The sequence below is a fragment of the Struthio camelus genome, chromosome 1 (assembly GCF_040807025.1).
Source record: "Struthio camelus isolate bStrCam1 chromosome 1, bStrCam1.hap1, whole genome shotgun sequence".
Classification (NCBI taxonomy): domain Eukaryota; kingdom Metazoa; phylum Chordata; class Aves; order Struthioniformes; family Struthionidae; genus Struthio; species Struthio camelus.
Window position 1 is genome coordinate 102306580 of NC_090942.1, and position 21126 is coordinate 102327705.

At 42.2% G+C, this 21126-nt stretch overlaps 1 protein-coding gene and 1 long non-coding RNA gene across 28 annotated transcripts in view; one reads left to right on the forward strand and one right to left on the reverse strand.

Annotated features, from left to right (window-relative positions):
* The window catches only part of LOC138061082 (uncharacterized), an 82974-nt gene extending 77348 nt beyond the window's left edge, over window positions 1-5626 (reverse strand). For 2 of the 3 annotated variants that reach the window (XR_011134712.1, XR_011134710.1), the window contains exon 1: window positions 5486-5626. This is a non-coding gene — a long non-coding RNA (uncharacterized lncRNA). The remainder of the gene's footprint in view (window positions 1-5485) is intronic. The other variant, XR_011134711.1, reaches the window with a different exon arrangement.
* PHLDB2 (pleckstrin homology like domain family B member 2) overlaps window positions 1-21126 on the forward strand; it is a 130619-nt gene that overhangs the window by 53526 nt on the left and 55967 nt on the right. For 16 of the 25 annotated variants that reach the window (XM_068908528.1, XM_068908538.1, XM_068908412.1 and 13 more), the window contains 2 exons: window positions 14197-14306; window positions 17728-19076. In XM_068908528.1, coding sequence (XP_068764629.1) covers window positions 14258-14306; window positions 17728-19076 — 1398 coding nt within the window. In that variant the 5' untranslated portion in view covers window positions 14197-14257. Of the gene's footprint in view, window positions 1-5000; window positions 5101-5361; window positions 5655-5991; window positions 6111-14196; window positions 14307-17727; window positions 19077-21126 lie in introns of those variants that run through there. The other 9 variants (XM_068908398.1, XM_068908445.1, XM_068908521.1 and 6 more) reach the window with 4 other exon arrangements.

The following is a 21126-nucleotide window of genomic DNA, read 5'->3' on the forward strand; positions in this document are numbered from 1 at the left end:
AGTATTGCGTCATCCTTTGCACTACTAAGAGGAGTTAATTTCATGGTGGGGTCATCTGCCAAGAAAAAACACCTCTACAAGCTTTCTCAATACGCATATTAAAAACTTGCCAGCAAAGGCAGCTCCATAAATCAATTGTGAGGATATACTTCATCTAAAGTTTGTCGGGCTTGCCTTTTTTGTTTATGAAAGCTGCTACATCAATTCCAGCCCAAATTACTCTGAACGGAGTGAAGCAAGTTTTGGCAATCATCCTTCCTTTTGGTAGAAATGCATTATTTTTTACCTCTTTTGACTCTGTACTAATTAACTGAGTTTCACCTGAAGGGAAAGAATATTTTTGCAGGAGGAGGAACCCAGATCAGTTATCTATTTCAACACAGAGATCTATCTTTAAACAGATTAACTGTGAAATTAAGGTTTTATCTTGGGTTCTTACATTCAATGCCTTGTCCCAGCTGAGGTTTCTTGTGTAACCTTGGACAAGTGGCTTAAAAGTTTTTACTTGTTGTTTCTCGTTTGGCACTAAAGAAAGTACTATCTTGCTTACATGACCCCAATGCATTTTCAGACGTGTAGATGTCTGCATCCAGGTTTGATAATGACAGAGACGAAAGGGGAGCAGATAACTGCCTTGGCTTGGCATCAGAGACAAATCACAAGGGCCGCAAACTATGGTGTGTATGGTAACTTATGAATCAACTCACTGCTTGCTGGGAAAAGGATGGTCCAGAAGGGGCAGCCATAGGATAAAGATGCCCTTGTATCCAGCCACTGAGTACCAGATGAATTGCGGTGCTAGTCTGTAGTTGTAATTGTGAACCAGTGTAATTACTGCATTTGCACCGTGTCTTCTGCCAATCATTCACTTACTGGCTTAACAGCTATAGGGAAACGTTACCTGCAGAGCCTAATCCTCGGAGTTTTCAACATGTTTGCTCATAGAACTATCTAAAAACGTACTTGTGTATAGAAAAACTTAAATGACGCTGTAGTGAGCTTAGCTACAGTATCAAAGTTGAATAGTTAAATCATAAGCCATCCTCATTCACAGGCTCATCCTAGCAAAGGGAAGCAATTAATCAGCTACAAAAACAGATAGCCATACACAAGCTAATAGGGTCGTGCTCTTGTGATTTGAGGCGGAGTAACGTCTGGCCTGTGTTAGCAAAAATCCTTTTGATTACTAAATATTCTACTTAAGTAAGAAATAGCATGATTTTTTATCAGACTAAAAGGATGTAGTATCAAAGCTGTTACCTATTCCTACAGATCTTGCCCTGTTTATATCTTTAGGCCATTATGGCTATACAAACACTGCATGAGTTACATGAGTACTTTGGAGTTGTACAGTTTATTGATAGAGACGTTTTAAGGTGACTACTCATTATTAACAAAAAAGCTAATTGCTTAAACTAGTAAAGTCTTCACTCTTTAAAGGTAGTTCTGAAATAAAGCGATACTCTGAGCTAAGTAGTTATCATCAAAAGAAGAGCGAAGCTCATGATGGCACCGCAACTAGACAAAGTCTCATATAAGGGCAACAAAACGCTGACACAGGACATACTACGTTGATCCTTTTAGTTTAGAATTCAACTGCAAAAGCAGCCAATGCTTGATGATTCAGAGGAATGCAAAACCCAACCCCTTTCTTGCCTTGCAATTACAACCTAGTTAATTGTGACTGTGCTAAGGAGGAGAGTGATGAAATTCCTTTCTTGACCCTTCCAGCAATTGACTTGTGCCCTGGAGCATGAAATTTGATTACCCATGTAACTTACTTTCCTTAGGCAGTTTCTTGTTGATACCTCTTGTGTGACAACTTAAGAAAGATTCGGGCCAAGTCACAAGGACACTCCCCTGGTTGACGCTCCAGCTTATCTTATTTCCTATTGTTTGATACACTTCTGTATTATGTGCTGGATTAATAGATTTTTTTTAGATTTTAACTTTGTTAACCAGTGTAAATTTTGGGCATGATTTTTTTTTTCACCAGAATGGTACTGATGAATGCAGTCATGCTCCAGGTTGCCTTTTTGTCAGCAGAGTTTCCCAGCAAGCCTTAAAAATCAAGTGCTTTCAGTAACTAGGATCCAGCCTACTACACTGTCTCAAAAAATCTTGGTGAAATTACAACAGAAGAATCGCAACTTGTTTTGAAGTTCTACCAGAAGTTCTGGTGGCAACAATTTTTATCATTTTCTGAGCTCTAAACAATTGTGTAGTATTATTTTACAATGATAAACAACAGCTATGCTTCTTCACTGAGGCAGCGGTTCAGAATGCTCTGGTTACATGCTGCAGAGCACTGAATCATTAGGGCCCCGTTTGTAGCCACATATTTGTTTGAAAATGGTGAAATTTAATAATCTGTTTTTGCCTAGTGGCAAAGAGGGTTCACGAAAGGTAGGCTTGGTCTCAGCCATAGCTGCTGAGACACAGAATAGACGGGGTGTAGCTACACCCAAAGTCTTCAATGGATAGCTTCATCTCAATGGACTTTATGTCAGACTGGGTATTGTCCGTCCTCCTGCAGCTAGCATAAAGCCTGCACCAGCTCCTGCAGGCAGGCTCTGGCTCATTTGACAGAAATGCAGTCGTGGCCACACCTCATGTAATCTGTAATGCTAAGCGACCAGGTAATGCAGCGACTGGGACTATGGAAGCCTGCTCTGAGATGACGGCATTTCTGAAGCAGCCGCAGAGCTCTCTCCTTCCTTCTTACAGAAGCATGCCACTGATGAGGTACCAAGAAATGTTATCGTCATTTGTCGATGCTCCTGATTAAAACGCACTTTTTGCAGATGTTCCAACATTTGATTTTCACTTACATGAATTACCATGGAAACTAAACTTTTATTGGGCGTGCTTGCATACTCAGGGGTAATGAATTTTTAGAGCCCCTGTGAGAATGTTTGTACAGGTACTGGTGTGTTATAATGCTTGAGCTATAATACAGTCGATGGAGTAGTGCAACTGCCATGAAAGCAGTTAGCTAGGGTGACTGTTGAACCCGTATAATATGTCTAGCTCACATGAAAGTTTCCATACCCTTCTTCCCAACTTTCCTTAATAGCAGTATTGTTGGGTTTGTTCCAACAAGAGTAGACTGTTTTCAGCTCTTCAGTTTTTGCAGTTTCACGTATTTGCTAATTTTAAGCATTTTTGAATCATAAAACATCTGAATGAGTGTTTTTTGTTGTTGTTTTCATTTTAAAATTCCCAGTTTCTTGTCTGGGAAGATTCCAACTTAACAAGTTATTTTAAGGCCTCAGTAATGGTTGTTTTTGAGTACCTCCTGTTATTTTAGAAATAAGCTATAGTCTTTCTTCCTCCCTTGCTACCAAGAACCAGAGGATACTGACTCCAGCAGGTAAAATTTTCCCAGCGTAGATAAGTGAGGGCAAAGACATGCTCTGCCTGATCTGAGCTGTGCTAACACCTCACTAGCATCTAGGAACTAACTGAAGGAACAATTTCACTGGCATATCTTAAATTTTTCACAGTAATGGTTTATCCATAAGCGCAAAGTTACTCCTTTCCATACTATTAGGCTTCATTCTCTCTGGGGAGATTTTTGCAGACTGTAGCTTACAGTTTTTCCCACTTAAAAAACAAAAGGAAAAGGAGAAGTATGTGAGACAAAGGGAAGGCTGGCTGCTTTTGGCTCTGACTGTGGCAGGGTTAAAAGTCATTGCTGCTACTTCCAGCTGTGAGAGGTCCTCAACTTTGCATTCATTACACGTGTACGCTTTTATTTTTTAAACAAGGTGTACTTTTTCTCGTTTGTTCAGTGACCAAAACAGAAGAGCCAGGTTCAACACTACTGTAAATGAATCACTCAGACGTTCATAGAGACATCACAGAAGAGGAACTCGGTTAGGTTCTGGCTTATTAGAATTATTCATCTCGAAAGCTTTGCTTGTTATGTGTAAACTACATTAGGCGTCAGGACAGCCAAGGCCCTGTCGTCGTAATTTGTATTTTCTGAGACTGCGCGTTACTATATAATCTGGACTCCAGATTGGGCGATTACAAGTTTATATGGCGGTAAATAAAGGTTTTAGCCAAACAAGATATCCCCCGGAAAACGCAAGGCACGAACTAGATCAAAACTAACGCCGTTTCCCCACCGCCAAGAGGAAGAGTAACGCCTGCGGTGTTTTCGACGTGCGGCGTGCCGCCTGAGCTTTCCTTAGCCTCACGGGACCCCCGGGCAGCAGGTTACGCGTTACTTTACTCCCGGGCAAACGGACAGAGAAAGGTGGCGTGCCACAGCCGCGCAGCAAGGAACGAGAGCAGTATTCGGGATGCCCCGGCTCGCCGCCCCGTAGACTCGGGGCTGGCGTCTCCCATCGCTGACGTTTCCTTCGCGGCACCCAAAAAGCCCCGAGGGCGGATGGGGCACAGCAAGCCACGGGGCCTTGGCGGGGGTCTGCCGGGGGCTTCGCGTGTGTGTGTGTGTGCCTACACGCGGGCGCGAGCGTTTCTTCCAGGGAAGGCCGCGCAGCACGAAGGCAGCTGGCGGGAGCGGCGGGCAACGGGGGTGGCCAGGTGGAGGAGGAAAAGGAGGGCGCCCCTCCCGCGCCCAGGTAACGCACCGCCACCCCCGGCAAGGCAAAACGGGGCCCACGCCTTCCCCGAAACCACCCTGTTTACTCAGCTAATCTCATGGGCAGGAAATTGCCTCATGATGAACCCTGACGTCCCTGCCAGGCTGCTCCGCCGCGGCCGCCTCGGGGACTGAGCGAGACCCCGCCGCCGCTCGGCTTGCTTCATTTCCGCCGTTTTATTATTATTTTTTTGTTCGCTCCCCTCTTTCTGCCGTCCATCTTCTTTCCTTCCCTTCTCCCCCCTCCGCCCGCCCCCCCCACTCCGGGTCCTGTTCGGCCGCCCCGCTCCGGCGCCCCCCGGCCGGCGGGGAGCGAACCATTCCGCCCGCGGGGGGCGCCCGGGGCCCCGCCGAGGGGCGGCGCTGGCTCCCGCGGGGGGGGCGGCTCCCGGCGGCGGCGGCGGCGGGGCTGGGACGGGGCTCGCAGCGGCAGCTGGAGGCGGGCGGGCAGCGGGATGCGCGGCGGGCACCGGCGGCTGGAGGTGGCGGTGAGTGTGGGGCGGGCTGAGGGGGTGCGCGGAGCGGGGGAGGGGAAAACTGTCCCGCAGGGGGGAAAGCGGCGGGATCGCGGCGGCGCCGCCAGCTCGGCGGAGTGAGGATGGGGGGGCGGCAGGTTTCCTCGCAGGGACCGAGTTGCTCCCGGCTGTCTCCGGTGTTTGCCTTCTTCCTGGGCAGTTTGCCGCCGCGCCCCCTCCCCACCGGCCGTTTCTGGCCGTTGGAGGCGCGCGCGCGCGGCGGGGCGGCCGTTGGGGAGGGGAGGGGGGGGCAGCGGTGTGACAGCCACGCCGCCCCGCTGCGCGCGGAACCCCCCCCCCCCCACACACACACAACACCCGCTCCCTCCGCGCCCCTTTCAGCCTGGGTCTCCTTTACCTCTTCGCCCGGGTGTTTTTCCTCTGGTGCTGGCCGCGGCCGAGCAAAGCCTTTCTCCTCGCCCGGCCCCGCGGAGCCGGCCGGCGGCGGGCTGTGCTGCTTGAGACCCCCGGCCGCAGGCTCCGCTGCACGTCTGGGGGCAGGGGAAGAAGGGAAGGAAGGAGCTGAGGTTTGTTTTGCTTGCTTGTTTGCTTGCTTTCCCAGCGTCGATACTCTCTACCTGGCAGAAAGGAAAAGGGAGAACAAGACTCTTTGTCCGTGCTTCTTTGTTAGACTGGTGGGCTGTCGTAGCTTCCTACAGCTGTTTAAAGTCATTCTGCTGGGGAAAGATGGGGTTTCTTTCAAGACTCGGCTGGTAATTGATGCTCTCTAGGCATCGCTGGAGTTTAGCAACAGGAATCCAGCATTACATCTGACCGGCTTGCGTGAATCAAGATTTTTTAGCATCAGTCTACCCTGACAGGTTGAGGACTCGTAATTCACCCTGTCTTGTAGCTCTGTCAGCGGTGGAGGCTGTGGTGTGCTTGAGTGACTCCTGGAGCTGCAGGCGGACTGGCAAGTCGTGTTTGTAGATCAAATCCTTCTCAGAAAGCTACCCACTCACCCTCAGCCAAAGGAAGAGCAGGTTAGAACTGATGGTCCATACTTTGTCTCCTCCCACCCTAAAACCATCTGAGAAATTTCCCCCCTTGGAGAAGTGTCAATAGACTGGCTGTGCTTACATAAAGGATCGAGAGACCGAGTTTCTGCTCCTGCCATTGAGCTCTTGTGGGATCTTAAGCACGTTACTTTGTCGGCAATTTCTTGTGCCCGTTGCTCATCTTGTCTATATGCCGTCTTGTCTACATGCCCTGACTCGTCACGTGTCTGAATCCTGCATTTCTGCCTCTCACGGGCAGTTGTGTGGACACGTTACCCGTGAGAACGTGGTGAATATTTGATCTTTGTGGCACACATTGCCTCTCTTTCAGGGAGAGGTGGAATATAAGAGAGGCAGGCCACTCTGCCCGTTCTCAAATTTGGCAAATTTCTTAAATATTTCTTTTTTTCTAAGTCCTCATTCTGCCCCAAAGATAAGGTATTACAGTAGAAAAGGAAGAGAACAGAGGTGAAAAAGGGTATTGTAGTGCAGAATGGAATTACAAACAAGGAAGACAGGCTTGCTTTCCCATAGCAAAAGGAAATAGTGCAGGAAAAAGTTATAACATGGAAGAGCGCTTACCTGTGGTGTCAAAGGGAGGGATGCATTGAACAAAGAGGGTAACAGAGTAAGAGTTACTTTTAGGGCCATCAAATAGCAACTGCTTACCATTTTAAGAGCCAGTAACACCTGTTTATGATTAAGTGCTACCTTTTCCATGCTAGAAATTTCTTCCCTTTCCATCCCAACAAACACTAAATCAATTCTTTAAGGTATCCATGTTTTCACTGAGGGAAAGGAAGTCTTTGGTGTCTACCAGGACAAGAAAGTAGTCATTTTTACCCTTTTTTTTCCAAAACAGTTCTTATCCGTACCGATACAGTTAACAACTAGTGTCTTGAAAATATGCAAGATGCCACTTGACCGTTATTCAGAAGAAACAAAGTCCATTGTGAAAATTTGGAATATTTCTTAGATGGGAAGCAGAGGATGGGTCAGATAAAAATAGCAGGTTCATCTTGAGGTTGGAGCTGGGTCAAACAACTAAAGGATTTGGGATAGGAAAAGAAGATCTTATCTCTCATTTCCATTTGAAGATCCTGAGAAGAGTTGAAATAATGAAAGTGGGAGAAAACATGCTGATAATAGTGTCAGTGCAAGAAATAATGCTCTGTTCACTGCAAGTGCAGCGTATTCTCTCCATTTTAATTCATTAGAACAAACAGTTAATTCTGATGTGTAGCAGCTGACAGTAGAGCAGACAATGCTTCCCTTTCCAGTAACTAAACAGCTATAAGATGATGCCCTGTTTCAGGTGTTCAGAGCAGATGCTATTTGTTTAGGTTTTGTTTAGACTGTTGGGGCATATCCAAGATGCTACGGAAATCCAACAGAAGTTTTTCTCTCTAGGAGATTCTCTCAAGACCTTAGTATAGGAGTGAAGTCTATAAATATGGCCAAGCTTATTCTTTTCTTACTCATATCTCTTGCAGGTGGGCTCAGATATTAGCTGATTTTTTAATTTACCTCTGTTAATTATTTTAAATGATGTTACTGCAGGTGTAGCACCTGGATTCCTTACTTGAGGGAATGAAATCCTGAGACTTCCTGGTAAATGTTTTTTTCTGTATTTATGTGGGCAGGCATGCGGCATGGTTTGGTAGCACAACAGCCACAGAGGACACATCTGGTCAAGTTCAAGCCACTTTAGCAGTCGCTGTCCTGATGGGGTTTGCCAAGCACTCGTGATGAGAAGCATTTAGTTTGGGGGCATTCTCACTGCCCTGAAAGTGCTGGAAAATGGAGAAATGCTAGAGAGTTGGAGGGGATATGTGGAAATATGGGGCAAGTGTCTCAGGAAGGGAGACAATCTGAGGAGAAAAGACAGAGGAAATAAAAGAGACAGAACCTGTCAGGTAGAGTGGACACTGAAGGAAACTGATTAATGAAACAAACTGACAGACCCAAAAGTGGCAGTGAAAGGAATCGGAGTAAAGCAAAGTGGATCATGGATAAAGGTTACCTGAGAGAGGGGGGAAACTGTAACAGGCAAATAGATAGGAAAAATGGCAAGAACATCCAAGGAGGGGTGGGGAAAAAAAAGGGAGTTGGAAGATCTTTAGAGCTGTTTGATTAGGTTTTGCATTTTCTGGGACTTGCTCATCTGCTGTGTGTGACAAGCTCTCACTGAACATGGTAAGGGCAGCCTAAAGGCAAGTTTATTGTATCAGATAGCATGGAAAAGGTGAAACTTTTCCATAGGGTCTTTCCTCCCCTATACAGTGTATGAAGTCAGAATCATAATTGTTTTCCAGTCAACCTACCCTCCCAAAATTTTAGTTGAAGATCAAGAGAGTCTGTATTTCCTGGGCTTCAGGAAGGAAAATTATGTTGGTTTAGCATATTGCTGTGCTGTTACGACTGCACCAGATATGTTGTTTGTTTTGTTTTTGTTAGTCTGCACAATTAGATTTAAGCAACCATAGGCCACCAGCACAGCTTTCTGCTTGCCATGTCTGTATGTATTTTTTAAATCTCAGTTTGCAAATCTTTTAAGCATGCTCAAATTTTTAATAGGAAAGCAGCTAATGAAATAGTGCTAGGAAGATACCTGGAAGCTTGTTGCTACTGGAGTGGGATGAACCAGCCGTTGGTTTAGATAACTGACTTTAAGCTTAGCTACTGGAAAGGTACTAAGCTGAAGAAAAGGAATGCAACTTTTTGAGGTTGGATTGTTCTCTATTAGCCCTGTTTTGCTGCATGAAAAAAGGGAGTTCATTGTGTTAATATAAACCTCTTCTAAAACTTTTCTTCTTGTTAGTGGGTGGTGTTTGGGCAGAAAGAGTTCTCATTTTAGAAAAGTACTAGCCTCAGCTTAGTTCATTTGAACTAGTCCAGATGAAACAATGTTTTCTATGAGTACAAATTAAAGAGGAGGCAATGATACCTGCTAAAATAATGCAGTTTGAATGAGTGTTTTAATCTCTTGTCCTGCCAGATGAGTAGGAATGGGATTAGATTCATTGAAGTGTGTACTTTAACAGTTACGGTTTCAGCTAAGAATAGTTATTATTGAACAAAAGTTTCAAAGCTTCACCATTTCCACTGTAGTTTTCTTTTGGATTCACTCAGCAGTCAGTGTCTCTTATCATTATGTCTCTTATTGCTTTTTAAGATCTCAGTTTGTAATCACTGAGTTCTAATAGTTACACAGTAATGAATATTTTCATTTTTGATGCATATTTAAAATCATCAGTTTTCGTGACCTGATTAAAATATGTGGCTTCAGTCTACTGGAAGGGGCAACTGATGTGATAACTTCTGCAGCACCCATCCTTATAAAGTGGGATAGAATCATGCTTATAAAGTAGGACGGAATAATTTAAAAGCTATATTTAGGTGCAATTTTGGCTGCTTACTTGGAGTAGCTGAGGTAGTTACTCCAGTAAAATAGGTGTGATTTATTAAGGGTATAAAGTTATTTGGGGTGGTTTTTGTTGTTGTTGTTGCACTGCCCTTTTTTCTGGCTACTGAGCTCCTTCTCTAATATCCAACATGATATTTTCTTAGAGGAAAAGATAAGCTGTTAGAGCGGCTTCCTCTGCCGCTCCCTTTTCCACATCGGAAGCCTGCAGGATTACAAGGGAGGGACTTAGTCAAATCTAATTCACAGATATTTGATTTTTATTTTTTGTAGTGTTGGTGCAAGTGCCAAGCTGTGAGCTTTGGGAACGAGAGCTGCCTATATCTGTAACCAGACCTTATGGTCATTTGCACCACAGGGACCGATGTTTTGCCCGATCTGTATCATGAAAGGCTGGGGACTGAACAGTTTTCAAAGCTGCGCTGGCAAGGAATTAGATGTCTCTCAGGATCTAGTATATTGTGTTGTGGGGAAGGAGGAGGAGGAGGAGGACAGGGAGCAAAACGTAAGTGGGTTTGTAGATAACAGCCTTGCCGAGTTCCCCAGTTTTCATCAGAGGTGACTGATCCCCAGTAAGGATGTATCCATTCACTAGTTTATGGGGATAGAATCTCGACTGAGTGAGTTATGCAGCTGGCTTTTTGTGACTATATTGCTTTATTTTGACAGTAGGCTTTAAGTGGTTGGGGAAAGACTGATTTACACAGGAGTGTTTTTGGAGGTAAATTATAGAGCCCTGGGAGTTTCTTTCTGACCAGTTTGGTTTTACCAGCACTTCTGTAAAAGTAAGCAAAGTTAAGGAAAAAACAGACTTGATTTAATCAGGAGCAGGTGCATTGTCTTAAGATTATACAGGAAAGAAGTAAATCAGCTTGGTAATGGAGTAGTCCATCTTTGGACTTAGGTGTAGCAAACCGTGGGAAAGTTAAATCTCTGGGCATTGAAGCCATTAGCGCTCATTCATCAAATTTTGTTCAGGGTGGAAAAATTTAGGAGGCTTGCTTGTCTTCCAAACAGTGTGCGTTTTATTCGAACAGATGAAACGGACAGTAATCATTCAATAACCTTCTTGTGTCTGAACAAATGAAACAAATGATGTTGTGTGGACTGTGACAGCAATCGTTTTCTGTCCTTGCCCTCCATCATTTGGAGTATCATGTGCTTCCCATGGACGGCTGTACCCTGCTCTTGGAGTTTCTGGAGACAGAGAACACAGTGGGGCAGGAACTGCTGGTAACGACTTCTTGTAATGTTTTCTAAGCAACTGAAAAAGAAGAAACAATAAAGTGCAGGGAAAAAAAGCCCTAGAGGGGAGAGATTCAAATTTAAGAGAGTCAAATTTAAGAACTTTCTTCAAAAAAAGACTTTATTTTCAGTCAAAGGAACACCTCAGGGATTTCTAAGGGATTGTAACTGACTTGGTTGGTAATGTAAGAGCAAATTGTATGCCATGAAAGGCTTTTCTGAAGGGAGGTGGGTATCAGCTGAGGCAGAAGTAAAAGAAAGGGAAATAATCAGATGTGGTGAGAAAATATCACCCGATCTGTGAAATAAATGTTGGGCAGAGTTGTACCTGTGGCGTAGTAGAGCTGCAGTTCTACTCTCCTAAGCTAGGTGAAAGAAATTTTAGGATAAAGCAACCCTGTGTTATAATACCTTAAAACTGGAATCCTTTGTTTGACTCGCAGCCTGTTTGAGCCATGAATCACTGTTTCTTCTGGTCGTTAGTAAAACAGAACTTAATTTGGCCTGGGCACCGTACAGATGGAACATGATTGGTAATGCTGTATACATTCACTTCTGATGACTTTATAAATACCAGATGAAATCATTTTGCTTCCTTCCAGACAAGGCAGAGGGCAATATATGCTCTTTAATGAAAATCAGTCTAGCTGGTTGTTGGATGACGCCCTGCATAATTCTGACCTGAAAGAATATGGTTTCATGTGAGCAGATAAAACTGTTCGTTTTGAGCTGTTCATTTGTTTAATTCACTGATTCATTAGTTGTTTATTGTTCATGTTCACAGCAGAGATTTGTAGAAAGAAAGCCACTTTCTGGAAAAAAAAAAAATCCAATTATGGTTAGGTGATGGCTTCTCTAATCTCTCATTACACGTCTCTCTTCTTAGAGAATGAATTCTCAAACTGAAGAACTTGAACTGAAGCTGTATAAATATTTAATCTTTTAAAGACATTCTTCCTCTTGGTTATTAGCAAAGCCAAATATTCTTCAAAATGAACAAAAGATTGGATTTTCAGTTAGTCAAAAACCCTTCCCTCTCCGTTGTTCTCTCTTTAATGTTTGTCATATTGAATACATAGTAGCCATTGTCTTGTGAGATAGAAAGGATGCAAATACATAAGGAATGAACAGCTGTTTTTTCTTTGTTTTTACTAGTGATTTCACCAACCATTTTAAACAAAAAGCAGCAAAAGTAGAGATGCAAGCAATCTAGTTATTTCTTTTCCTTTCTTTTCAAGCAGCCCTTCCTTTTGTCTTTTGATTCCAGGTTGTCCATATTTTAATTTTCTGGTTGATAATATAATTACACTTTTCGGTATAGAACAGCATGAAATTTTGTGAGACGCTAATTCTCTATGTGAAGTTGAATGTGTCCTGAGAAGTTACAACATTTTCAGTTCTCTTCTGGAGAGCGCTGGGTTTGAAATGTATTTTTCAATAGCACCTTTCATGCAAGCGATATGCCAAGATGGTAATGTAGCAGCAATTTTAACAGGATTTCTATACCATTCCTCAATGTTTTGTGGGCAAGCAAAAGGCAGAGTGCCAGTGCTAAAAAGTGGGAGAACCACTTTTAACTCGTTAGCTCTCAGTTCAGGAAACAGTTAATTAAAGAGATCTGCATGGTGACTGTGTCTCTCTGACTGCCTCCAGCGAGCTGAGTGCTGAGGTCCAGGGATAGTCCTCTTAGCTACATTCCCAGCAGTAAAGGAGCCTCTCACACTGTAGAGATTTTGAGTCGGGAGGATTAGTGGTAGCAGGCAGTTAGTAAGAGAAGGCAAGGCAAGCTGGAAGGAATTAGGGGAAGAATCTCCCTGTGAGGCGAAAGGCCCAGCAGGGTGAAAGGAACAGTAAATGTTTAATGTCAATAAAATAACCTGTTGAGCATGAAACTCAGGTTTAAGAGCTATCTGCTATCCAGACTGCTTCCCGCAATTTGTTCTGGAAAACTTCAGGCCTGTGGTGCTAGAGAACGCAGATGTGGAGCCTGAGCTGCCCTGAGGAGGTAAGGGGCTCTTCCAGACTCTGCCTGACCCCTTGCAGGGCAGAGCTGTTGCCAGAGAAGGGTGAAGTTCAGGTTCTTGGAGGTGATTGTTGAGGTGAAACCATGCTGCTCACTGTGAGGAGAGGTGGAAGAGAGATGCCTGATGGAGTGAAAACTCTCTCCTTAGAAGGAGTGAGAAATGACCTCTGTAGAGAAGGGAGGAAAAAGAAAAAAAAAAAAAAGCGTTATAAAGTGAGATCAGCATAGATATGATTCATGCAATAACAGAGGGGAGGGGAAGGGCCTGGCTAGCACAGCAGGAGAGAGCCTTCCAAGGGAAGAAAGCAAGGAGATAAGAGAAGAGCCAGAGCCGCTGCAAAAAAGACTCTCTCCATAGGGATTTAGCAGTCAGCTTGCTTCTTTTGGGCCTCTCCTCCTAGGAGAATAATGCAAAAAAGCATGGCAAGAAAATTCTATGTAACAGAGACCCGAAATTTGGAGGCTGTGACTACTGAGGCTTACTGAGGCTAAATAGGTGGCTCATCTGTAGACAGACAGCTTAAGCCATCTGTCTCCATTCTTCCTTTTTTTTCTGCCACGTTTCTATTTGCTTGTCCAGAATTGAAGTGCAGAGAGCCTACAGATGGTCACCATTAATTTTGTCACTTGATGCAATTTTTAAAGCTCTTTTGTCAACCTTTTAAAAACAGATGTGTGTGTGTAAAAAAAAACAAAAAAACAAAAAAACAAAAAAAAACCCACCCTTTTGATAGAGGAACCCACTAGAGATCTTCTATTTGGATTTTGATTTAATTTTAGTCTTTAGTGACTTTGATAGAATTTTGGCATTTCTTTTAAGGCAAGTCTCTTGTAGCTATATCACATTTTTTTACAGATTTTTGAAGAATCTCTTTGCCTTCGTAGTCTCATTTCTTTGGAACTTTAGAAATTGTTTCATGGCAAATATTTTCTATGCATATCTGTTTTTAGGTAGGTTTCTTTGTGATTGCAGCATGCTCGCATTAGGTGGGATGAATTTGGGCCATGGACTTTCAAAAACAGTCTTCTGCAGAAAAGCCTAGCCGCCTTAATGCTTTCTTAAGAAAGCCACAGGAATGCAAGAAAAACCTCAGGAGCTATCACTAGTAACTACCTGCACAGATTTGAGATCATAGATAATATCAAATTATCAAATCAAGGTATATGGACTTTTAAACTGATAGAAGAAATCCAGTCAGGTTTTTTACAGCCTTCACATTAAACTTGGAGTGCCCTTTTCAAATATCTTTTCCAGAGACAATTCATAAAGAAATATTTAAATTTTTGCACAAGTAAATTTTGGTCTATACTACATATTTTAAAATATATTCTCAGAATATATTTCTTAAAGCACTGTTTTTTTCTTTCTTTATTTGCAGGTCAAAATTTATCTGGTTCACTCGAATTAGCTTTGTTTTAACCATCCTGTAGAAGACAAATATGATGCCAAACAGAAGTAACCTCTCCTCCTTTCAGAATGTTGGATCAGGTAATCAATTAATAAAAATGAAGTTTGTTTGTCATTTTACTTAGATGTTTCTGAACGTGTTACTGACTTTTTTCCTTTAATTCTATTGACACTTAAGATAGGATCAGTGCTCTGTTCTTACTCCACGTCCAACTCATTTTACCATCCAAAAATGAGGCCACAGTTGTGGTATCTGGGATGCACTGTGGATAGTCAAACTGTCTATCCCCCATCAGTTTAATATCTGACTGGAATACATATAAATGACCCTTAGCTAAGAGTTCAGGAAAATAAGAGAAGAAAAGAAATGAAAAGCAAGAACTGGGAGGAAAAAAAAAAAGGAAGGGAAGAAGTTACTTCCATAAAGCTCCAGGCAGCAAATATTTGGCCAAAGAGATGAGCCTTACACTGTGCACCGAGGGTTACTGAGGGAGAGCTGTGGCTGACCCTGAGGCGGGATGGCTCCTGTACACACTACCCGGAGCTGCCTGCCCAGCCTCTGTAACTGTGTGTGAAGGCAGCGTCAGCTGGAACTTGTAACAAATCCTGCTGTATTCATGAAGTCGCATCCCAGACGTTAACTTAAAAATAAACAACGCAAACAAGCTCTGGTTTGTGGGAAGAAGTTAAGGTTCAGTTAAACATGTACTGTAGTCCGGTCGGGGTTTAACCATATGATTGCGAGCACTGTGGTGTTGGAACCAAAAACATAGAGGAATTGGCGTAAGGTATAGTATAGAAGAGTTGAATTCAGATGGCTACGTGAAGGTATTGTGACCTTTTTTACTGTACTTGTTTGGATTTGAAGTACAATGAACCCTTCATTGCTGTGGTGAACAGCCCTGAAAGTTTCCATGAGCTAACTTGGTGTTTGGAAAAAGCATTTAGTCTTCACAGGATTAAATGTATCCTACTGGTGTTGCAAGGGAGTAATAAACAATTATTAAGGTCCCATTAATGTGTCTGCTGAGCTATTAATATAGAAGTCAGTGGAGTGCAAAAGCATTTGAACCTCAGCTATGCTCAAATTATCATTTGGGCGGTACGTTTTTGATTTGGGATTAGCTTTCATATTTAAGAGAGATTTTGAAAAGGGAAGGAGAAAGAGAATAGAGGTTACGTTCTGCTGCGGAATAGAAGGGTAAGTGTACAAAGCATATAGGTTGTGTTTTATATCTGTGCTCTCAAATAACTGTTTCATATCTTATTCTTCTTTATAACACCACCAATATAATGAGTACTTGATCTTTTTTAGATTACTTTGTTTTGTCTTGACAGTCTTATGTTGAACATGGATCACATTCTTCCTTTATGTTCATTTTTACTTTATCATTGCTATTCTTCAAAAGTTGTGAAACTAATTAAAAAATATAAAGTAAAATGTCACATTATACGAAACTGTTTTGCTCACAGCAGTGATAGTCTAATAGAGAGCCCTGTAAACTTAGTGGTTCAAATGCAGCTCGGGTATCATCATAAAAAACATGTTAAAACTATAGCAAATAAAATCATGGTCTGCATGAAAATATTAAATTCTGTGTAGTGGTAAACCTGAGGCTGTGGTCTGAAGCTGCAGTAAATGCTTTCAGCCATTAGCAGAGCTTGTAACTATAACACATGCTTAGCTAGGTCCACTGTGCTCAAAAATATGTGTTTGCTCTCTTCCATAATGCTCACTCCTTTTATCCTCTGCCTGTTCAATTGCATGACAATTTACATTGACATGTCAATTTATGACAGTTACCTTGTTCTGAAATGTTTTTTCCTTAAGAGTTGAGGAGAATATGTCATTATGCACTTATACTTAACACAGTTTGCGTAAGTTAGAGATCATTTTCACAAGCCTGTGAAACAGATGGGTATTGAATGATGCCCTGGACAGTAACGAATCCCATTTTTTTTTGGCCTTATTAACAAAGCAAGTCCCAGAAACAAAGACTCCCTCAAAGGATTCATCGCCCCTTTCCACCAGCTATGTGAGCCTCGTGATCCTCAATGAAACTGGATCCTCTCTGCTCTGCTCTGAAGCTGTGGTGCAGGGATAGAGGGGAATACAAATTGTATGTCTAGGTTGATATAATTGTCTGAAATGGTACTTTAATCCTCTTCTGAGTATCACCTCTGAGGATTTTAAAAGGGCTTTACCTGTTAAGATGTTAGATTTTCCTGTAGAATGGCAGTCTGAGACTAGGTTTCCCATGAGCTGGCTGAAGTCACAGGTGAAATGTGACTAAGCCAAGAGTAAAGTCCAGAAATGATCCTTATTTTCAGAAGCAACACTCAGTGGCACCACAGGAGCTGACACTGAAGAGTGCCTGCCTTATTAGTTTGAAGCACAGCTAGCCTCACATGTCCAAGAAACTACTTTAAAGGTTAATGGTGCCATTTCTACATCAACTGAGGTCTAAGTGCAAGCCTGCTCAGGGTCCTCTTATCTGCCGCAGCAACTGATGCTGTCAGGAGCTGGACTCCTTTCTTTGCTTTCTGGAAAGTGGAACCCGGGACTCTAGGCTGGAACTTGTCATGTAGTTGTATGATAACATCCACCACGACAAAGGCTTTTTCAGTATGTGTCCTCTTTCAGAATATAATTTATAATTCTGAACATGTGTTAGGGACCTGGAACCTTACATGGCTGTTGCTATTTTTAATGGTTATGTGATTTTTTTTTTTTCTTGGATGAGGTCATGGAGGAGACTAGCATTATACTTCCTTAAGGCTATCTTTTAACTAAAATGCTATTTACGGATGTAGTTATGCAGCTTTGTGTTTTAAAAACATTAGAGCACTAAGCTAAAACACCTTGAAAAATGGACCTCAATATTGTACTTTTCTGTAAACCTTTGCATTACAATCCACAAAGTAAGTGGAAGCATAACAGACTGTTTATGAGCTTTGAACTGGGCTCATCAGTGTACTGGGCAGCAGAGTGCATTGCTTGTACAGGTTAAAAGAGAAGTGGTCCAGAAGTTCTGTGTCCTGAGCTTTCAGAGACATGCATTCAGTTCTTCTCTCTCCTGTCAGCTTTGCATCTTGTCTCTGTATCTCAGTTCCTCAACTGTAAAAAATTAGGACAGTAATGTTCCTTTCCTCACGGACATCTCAAGAGGCTCAGAATTATAAGGGTTGTGAGCGACAATGTCCTCCGGTGGATAGGACACGAAAGGAAGAATCTAGTCTCTTCCCAACTGTGTTGCTGATTTGTAGTATAAATTTGGTGATGTTCCTTTTCCCCCTTTTCTTCAGTTTTTAACTGCAAAAATGGTTATTAGAAGGTTGCATGTACCCTCCTTTGTCTAATGATCCATGATACATTGATAACAAGCACAATAATTACTAGAGAAAGTGTTTTTTTTAAAGTTAATATGCAGGCAAGTGCATGTAAGAGGGTCCTTACTTATTTGCTAAAACCTTTTTTTTCCTTTCTTCCTCTTCCTTACAGATTCCGGTAAGATTATGGCAGAGTATAGCCACACACAAAACCAGATGGAATTACAAAATGCTAGTTTGGGAAAGGGTTCTGTGATGAATTCACTTGAAAATGGTCTCCAGGATATTATGGAAAACCTCAACCCGAAGAAATATTCGTCAAGTCTCAAATTTAAAACAAATGGGGACTATGCTGGTTCTTATTTAACCCTTTCACAACCTGTGCCCACTAAACCAAATCCTTCCTCCAATGTTAAAAGTACACACTCGATCACCAAAATTCAGGGAGGTAAGCTGTTCCCTTGTGAGAACCCGTATCTTTCAGATAAAAGCATCCCTGTAAAGCATTTGAGTTCTGTATCTGGCACTTCTCCATCCTTCAGCGGGTACAGTTTGGGAAGGACAGACTTTGATATCCACGCCAACAGAGAAAATGAAAAATCGCTTGGACATGTGGATAAGTTTCACTACTCAAAGTACGGTCAAAAAAACAAATCATACGACAATGTCTACTTCCCAGGAATGCTGGACACGAAGAAGATCTCAGGCTCTCTTCTTACAATGTGGAATGGAAGCTCAGGGAGTGAACTGATGCTTTCACCTGTAAGCAATTCAGGGGCAGCCAGCATGCCTTCGAGCCCAAAGCAAGGCAGGAGGATGAATATTCCAGACAACCTGGCCCTTCATGTGAGACCAGTTAAACACAAGGATGTGGTGACAGAGCCTCTGGGTTCACGACCTAGGAAATACTCTGGCGGATCTCTAAGTCATATGGGAATGTACAGTCGTTCCCTACCCAGACTTTATAAATCAACAGAAAGCCAGTTGGTGCCATTAAGTTTGCCTCCGAGAAACTCTCTGGGTAATACTAAAAGGAAAAAACTTGGAGAAAAAGATCTACCTCAGAACGCTTTAGATGCTGATAATTACCTGAATTTTTCTTCTTGCAGCTCAGGGGTTTTGCCACATGCAAGTTCTGTGTCTGAGAATAATCCTTATGTTAGTTCGACTCTTAGTGTTCCTCCAAGCCCTCGAGTTGCTAAAAAAATGCTTTTAGCTTCTTCTTCCTCCTTCCTTTCTGATGATTTTGATAGACTTGGGCTCTCAGGAACAAGTCCCAGTAATTCTTTCTCCCCTGTGGATTTTGACAGATCATTCTCTGTCAGAAGAAACCTTTCCACTAGTTCCATAGAATTTGATGAAATGGATTTGGAAAGTTTCAGACAGACACCAAACTCACTCCCAACTTCTGCAAGAGAGCGGAAGAACAGCATTAGTTCCATTTCTGGAAGAGATGACCTCATGGACTATCACAGGAGGCAGAGGGAAGAGAGACTTAGAGAGCAAGAGATGGAACGTCTGGTAATTTTGCCTTTTCCTTTTAGTTTTTTCTAACAGTTAATGTTAGCAGAACATCCCTTCCAAATCTAGCCATTGGAAGGGTATAGTAAAACATAAGCTGTTGCATTTGGAAATTCAGATTTTGTCTACTTGAGAAACGTTGCTTATTATGGCAGTCCCTGAAGCTAATACTTAAATAGTATGCTGCTTTAACAGCTCAGATTGTATTATTCAGCTTTCTTTAAAAAAAAAAAAAAAAAAAAAAGTTGAAACCCACATAAATTATGGCCATTCATCCTGTGGGCTCTATTAAAATGTCTACCTACATAAAACCCGCAAATTACACTAAAGGGATCCAGCATTTCTGTTTTGTTCGTGGCTGTTTGTTTGCAGTAACGGAGTAAAAAAATCTATGTCTTCGTTATAAGCTGCTTGGAGTCATGCTTGTATATGTGCTACGCTGTGGATTCAAGTATACGTTGGTGCAGGTTTCATGATAATATTCTCTGCTGGATTGCAGCTCTTACCTTCTGAGTGTTTTCATTAAAACATAGACTTCCCTCCTTCCCCCCTAAAATGAAGAGTAGCAGGAGAGGACATAATTTCTTCCTTTCTGTTAACTAGCAAAAATCTGGAGCAAAACGGTACATGCTGCCTCAGCACTGAATTAAACTTCATAATAAAATGAAATTTATGTTTATTATTGAAACAACTTTTTTGGGGAAAAAAAAAAGTCTTCAGAATATACAAAGAAAGGAGAAACAGTTTCGTATCAAGATTTCCCCTAAGAGGATACGTAGCATTTCTTTGAAAACTTCTTGCAGTGACCACAGAGTCTAACCGATCCTGTTTACATGTATTCAAATTATTCAGATGTTATTGTTCACCAAGAATCTGAGGTCATTAAATGGGCAAATTTTTATTAGTCAGCACTCATCTTAGATTTGTGACAGTAACTTTGCGTGCTTTAAATCAAATCTTTTTAGTTTTGAGGAAAATGAAAATAGGATGCTCCTAAACTACTGTCTGGCTTGTATATAATCAAAGTAAGAGCCTGCAGTAGAGTTCGATTCTTGTGCATGGCTATTCCTGTAGGCCAGAGTGGAAAAAATACACAGAGAAATGTGAGGAGAGAGTGGTGGTTGGTCATTTGAGGTCACAAATAAGAGCACAGTGAGTGTGCAGGGTCATGGCCCCCATTCTGAGCCAAACGTTTAAATAGGTTAAGCTGAAGGATCGTAATCTGTTCAAATCTGTTCTTCCAGTCCGATGTATGTGTTTGACACAACCTCATTTGCGAGAAATTTTTTATGAGGGCAAAGTCCTTCATTTTCATCATTGTTCTGTTCAGAAGTATATTCTAGAAAATATACGTTACTGGTTTGCAAGACATTGTAAAAATGCAGCTTGGCATGCTTCAAGTCAGACATCTGAAATTCAGGCCCAGATTTAACAAAGTAGTGGGTGTTGCCTCCTCTCCCCACTTCCATTTGATGTTACGAAATGTGCTTTTCCACATTACGTTATGCAGTTGCCACTGGAAACGTTCGCAGACTCCATCTGAAGCTGTGGCTTCTGGTTCCTCAGAAACACCAGAGAGATTTTTAAAGGGCGAGGAGAGTCAGTTGCAAGTAGAAATGATTAGATAGCTGAGAAGAAGTTGTTACCCTTTACATGTAAAAGCAAAAAGTATTAGCAGAAATGCTTACCGATAATTCCTCTTTCTTCCTGCTGTCTCTTCCCTCCCGCTATTTGACTCCATTTTGAAATTTCCTCTCTTCCAGTCCTTTGGAAAACAGGATCGTAATGTTTTTGTGTGTGTAGAGTGGTTTTCTTATTATCAGAGGGTTTTTCAATCAGTAATGCTGTAAATGTGAGAGGTAATCAGCCATAAAAGACAACACAGTACAGTGTAGTTATATTTCAAGGGGCAACTCTTTTGTGGTGAGGGACTGAAGATATTAGGAGGTTGTTTCTGCATTCGGTAATGCTAAAATTTGTCCTGGTTTTATATGTGGATGGATGTAATGACTAAGTTTTTTTCCTGCTTCCCAGAACAATACTTTTTACA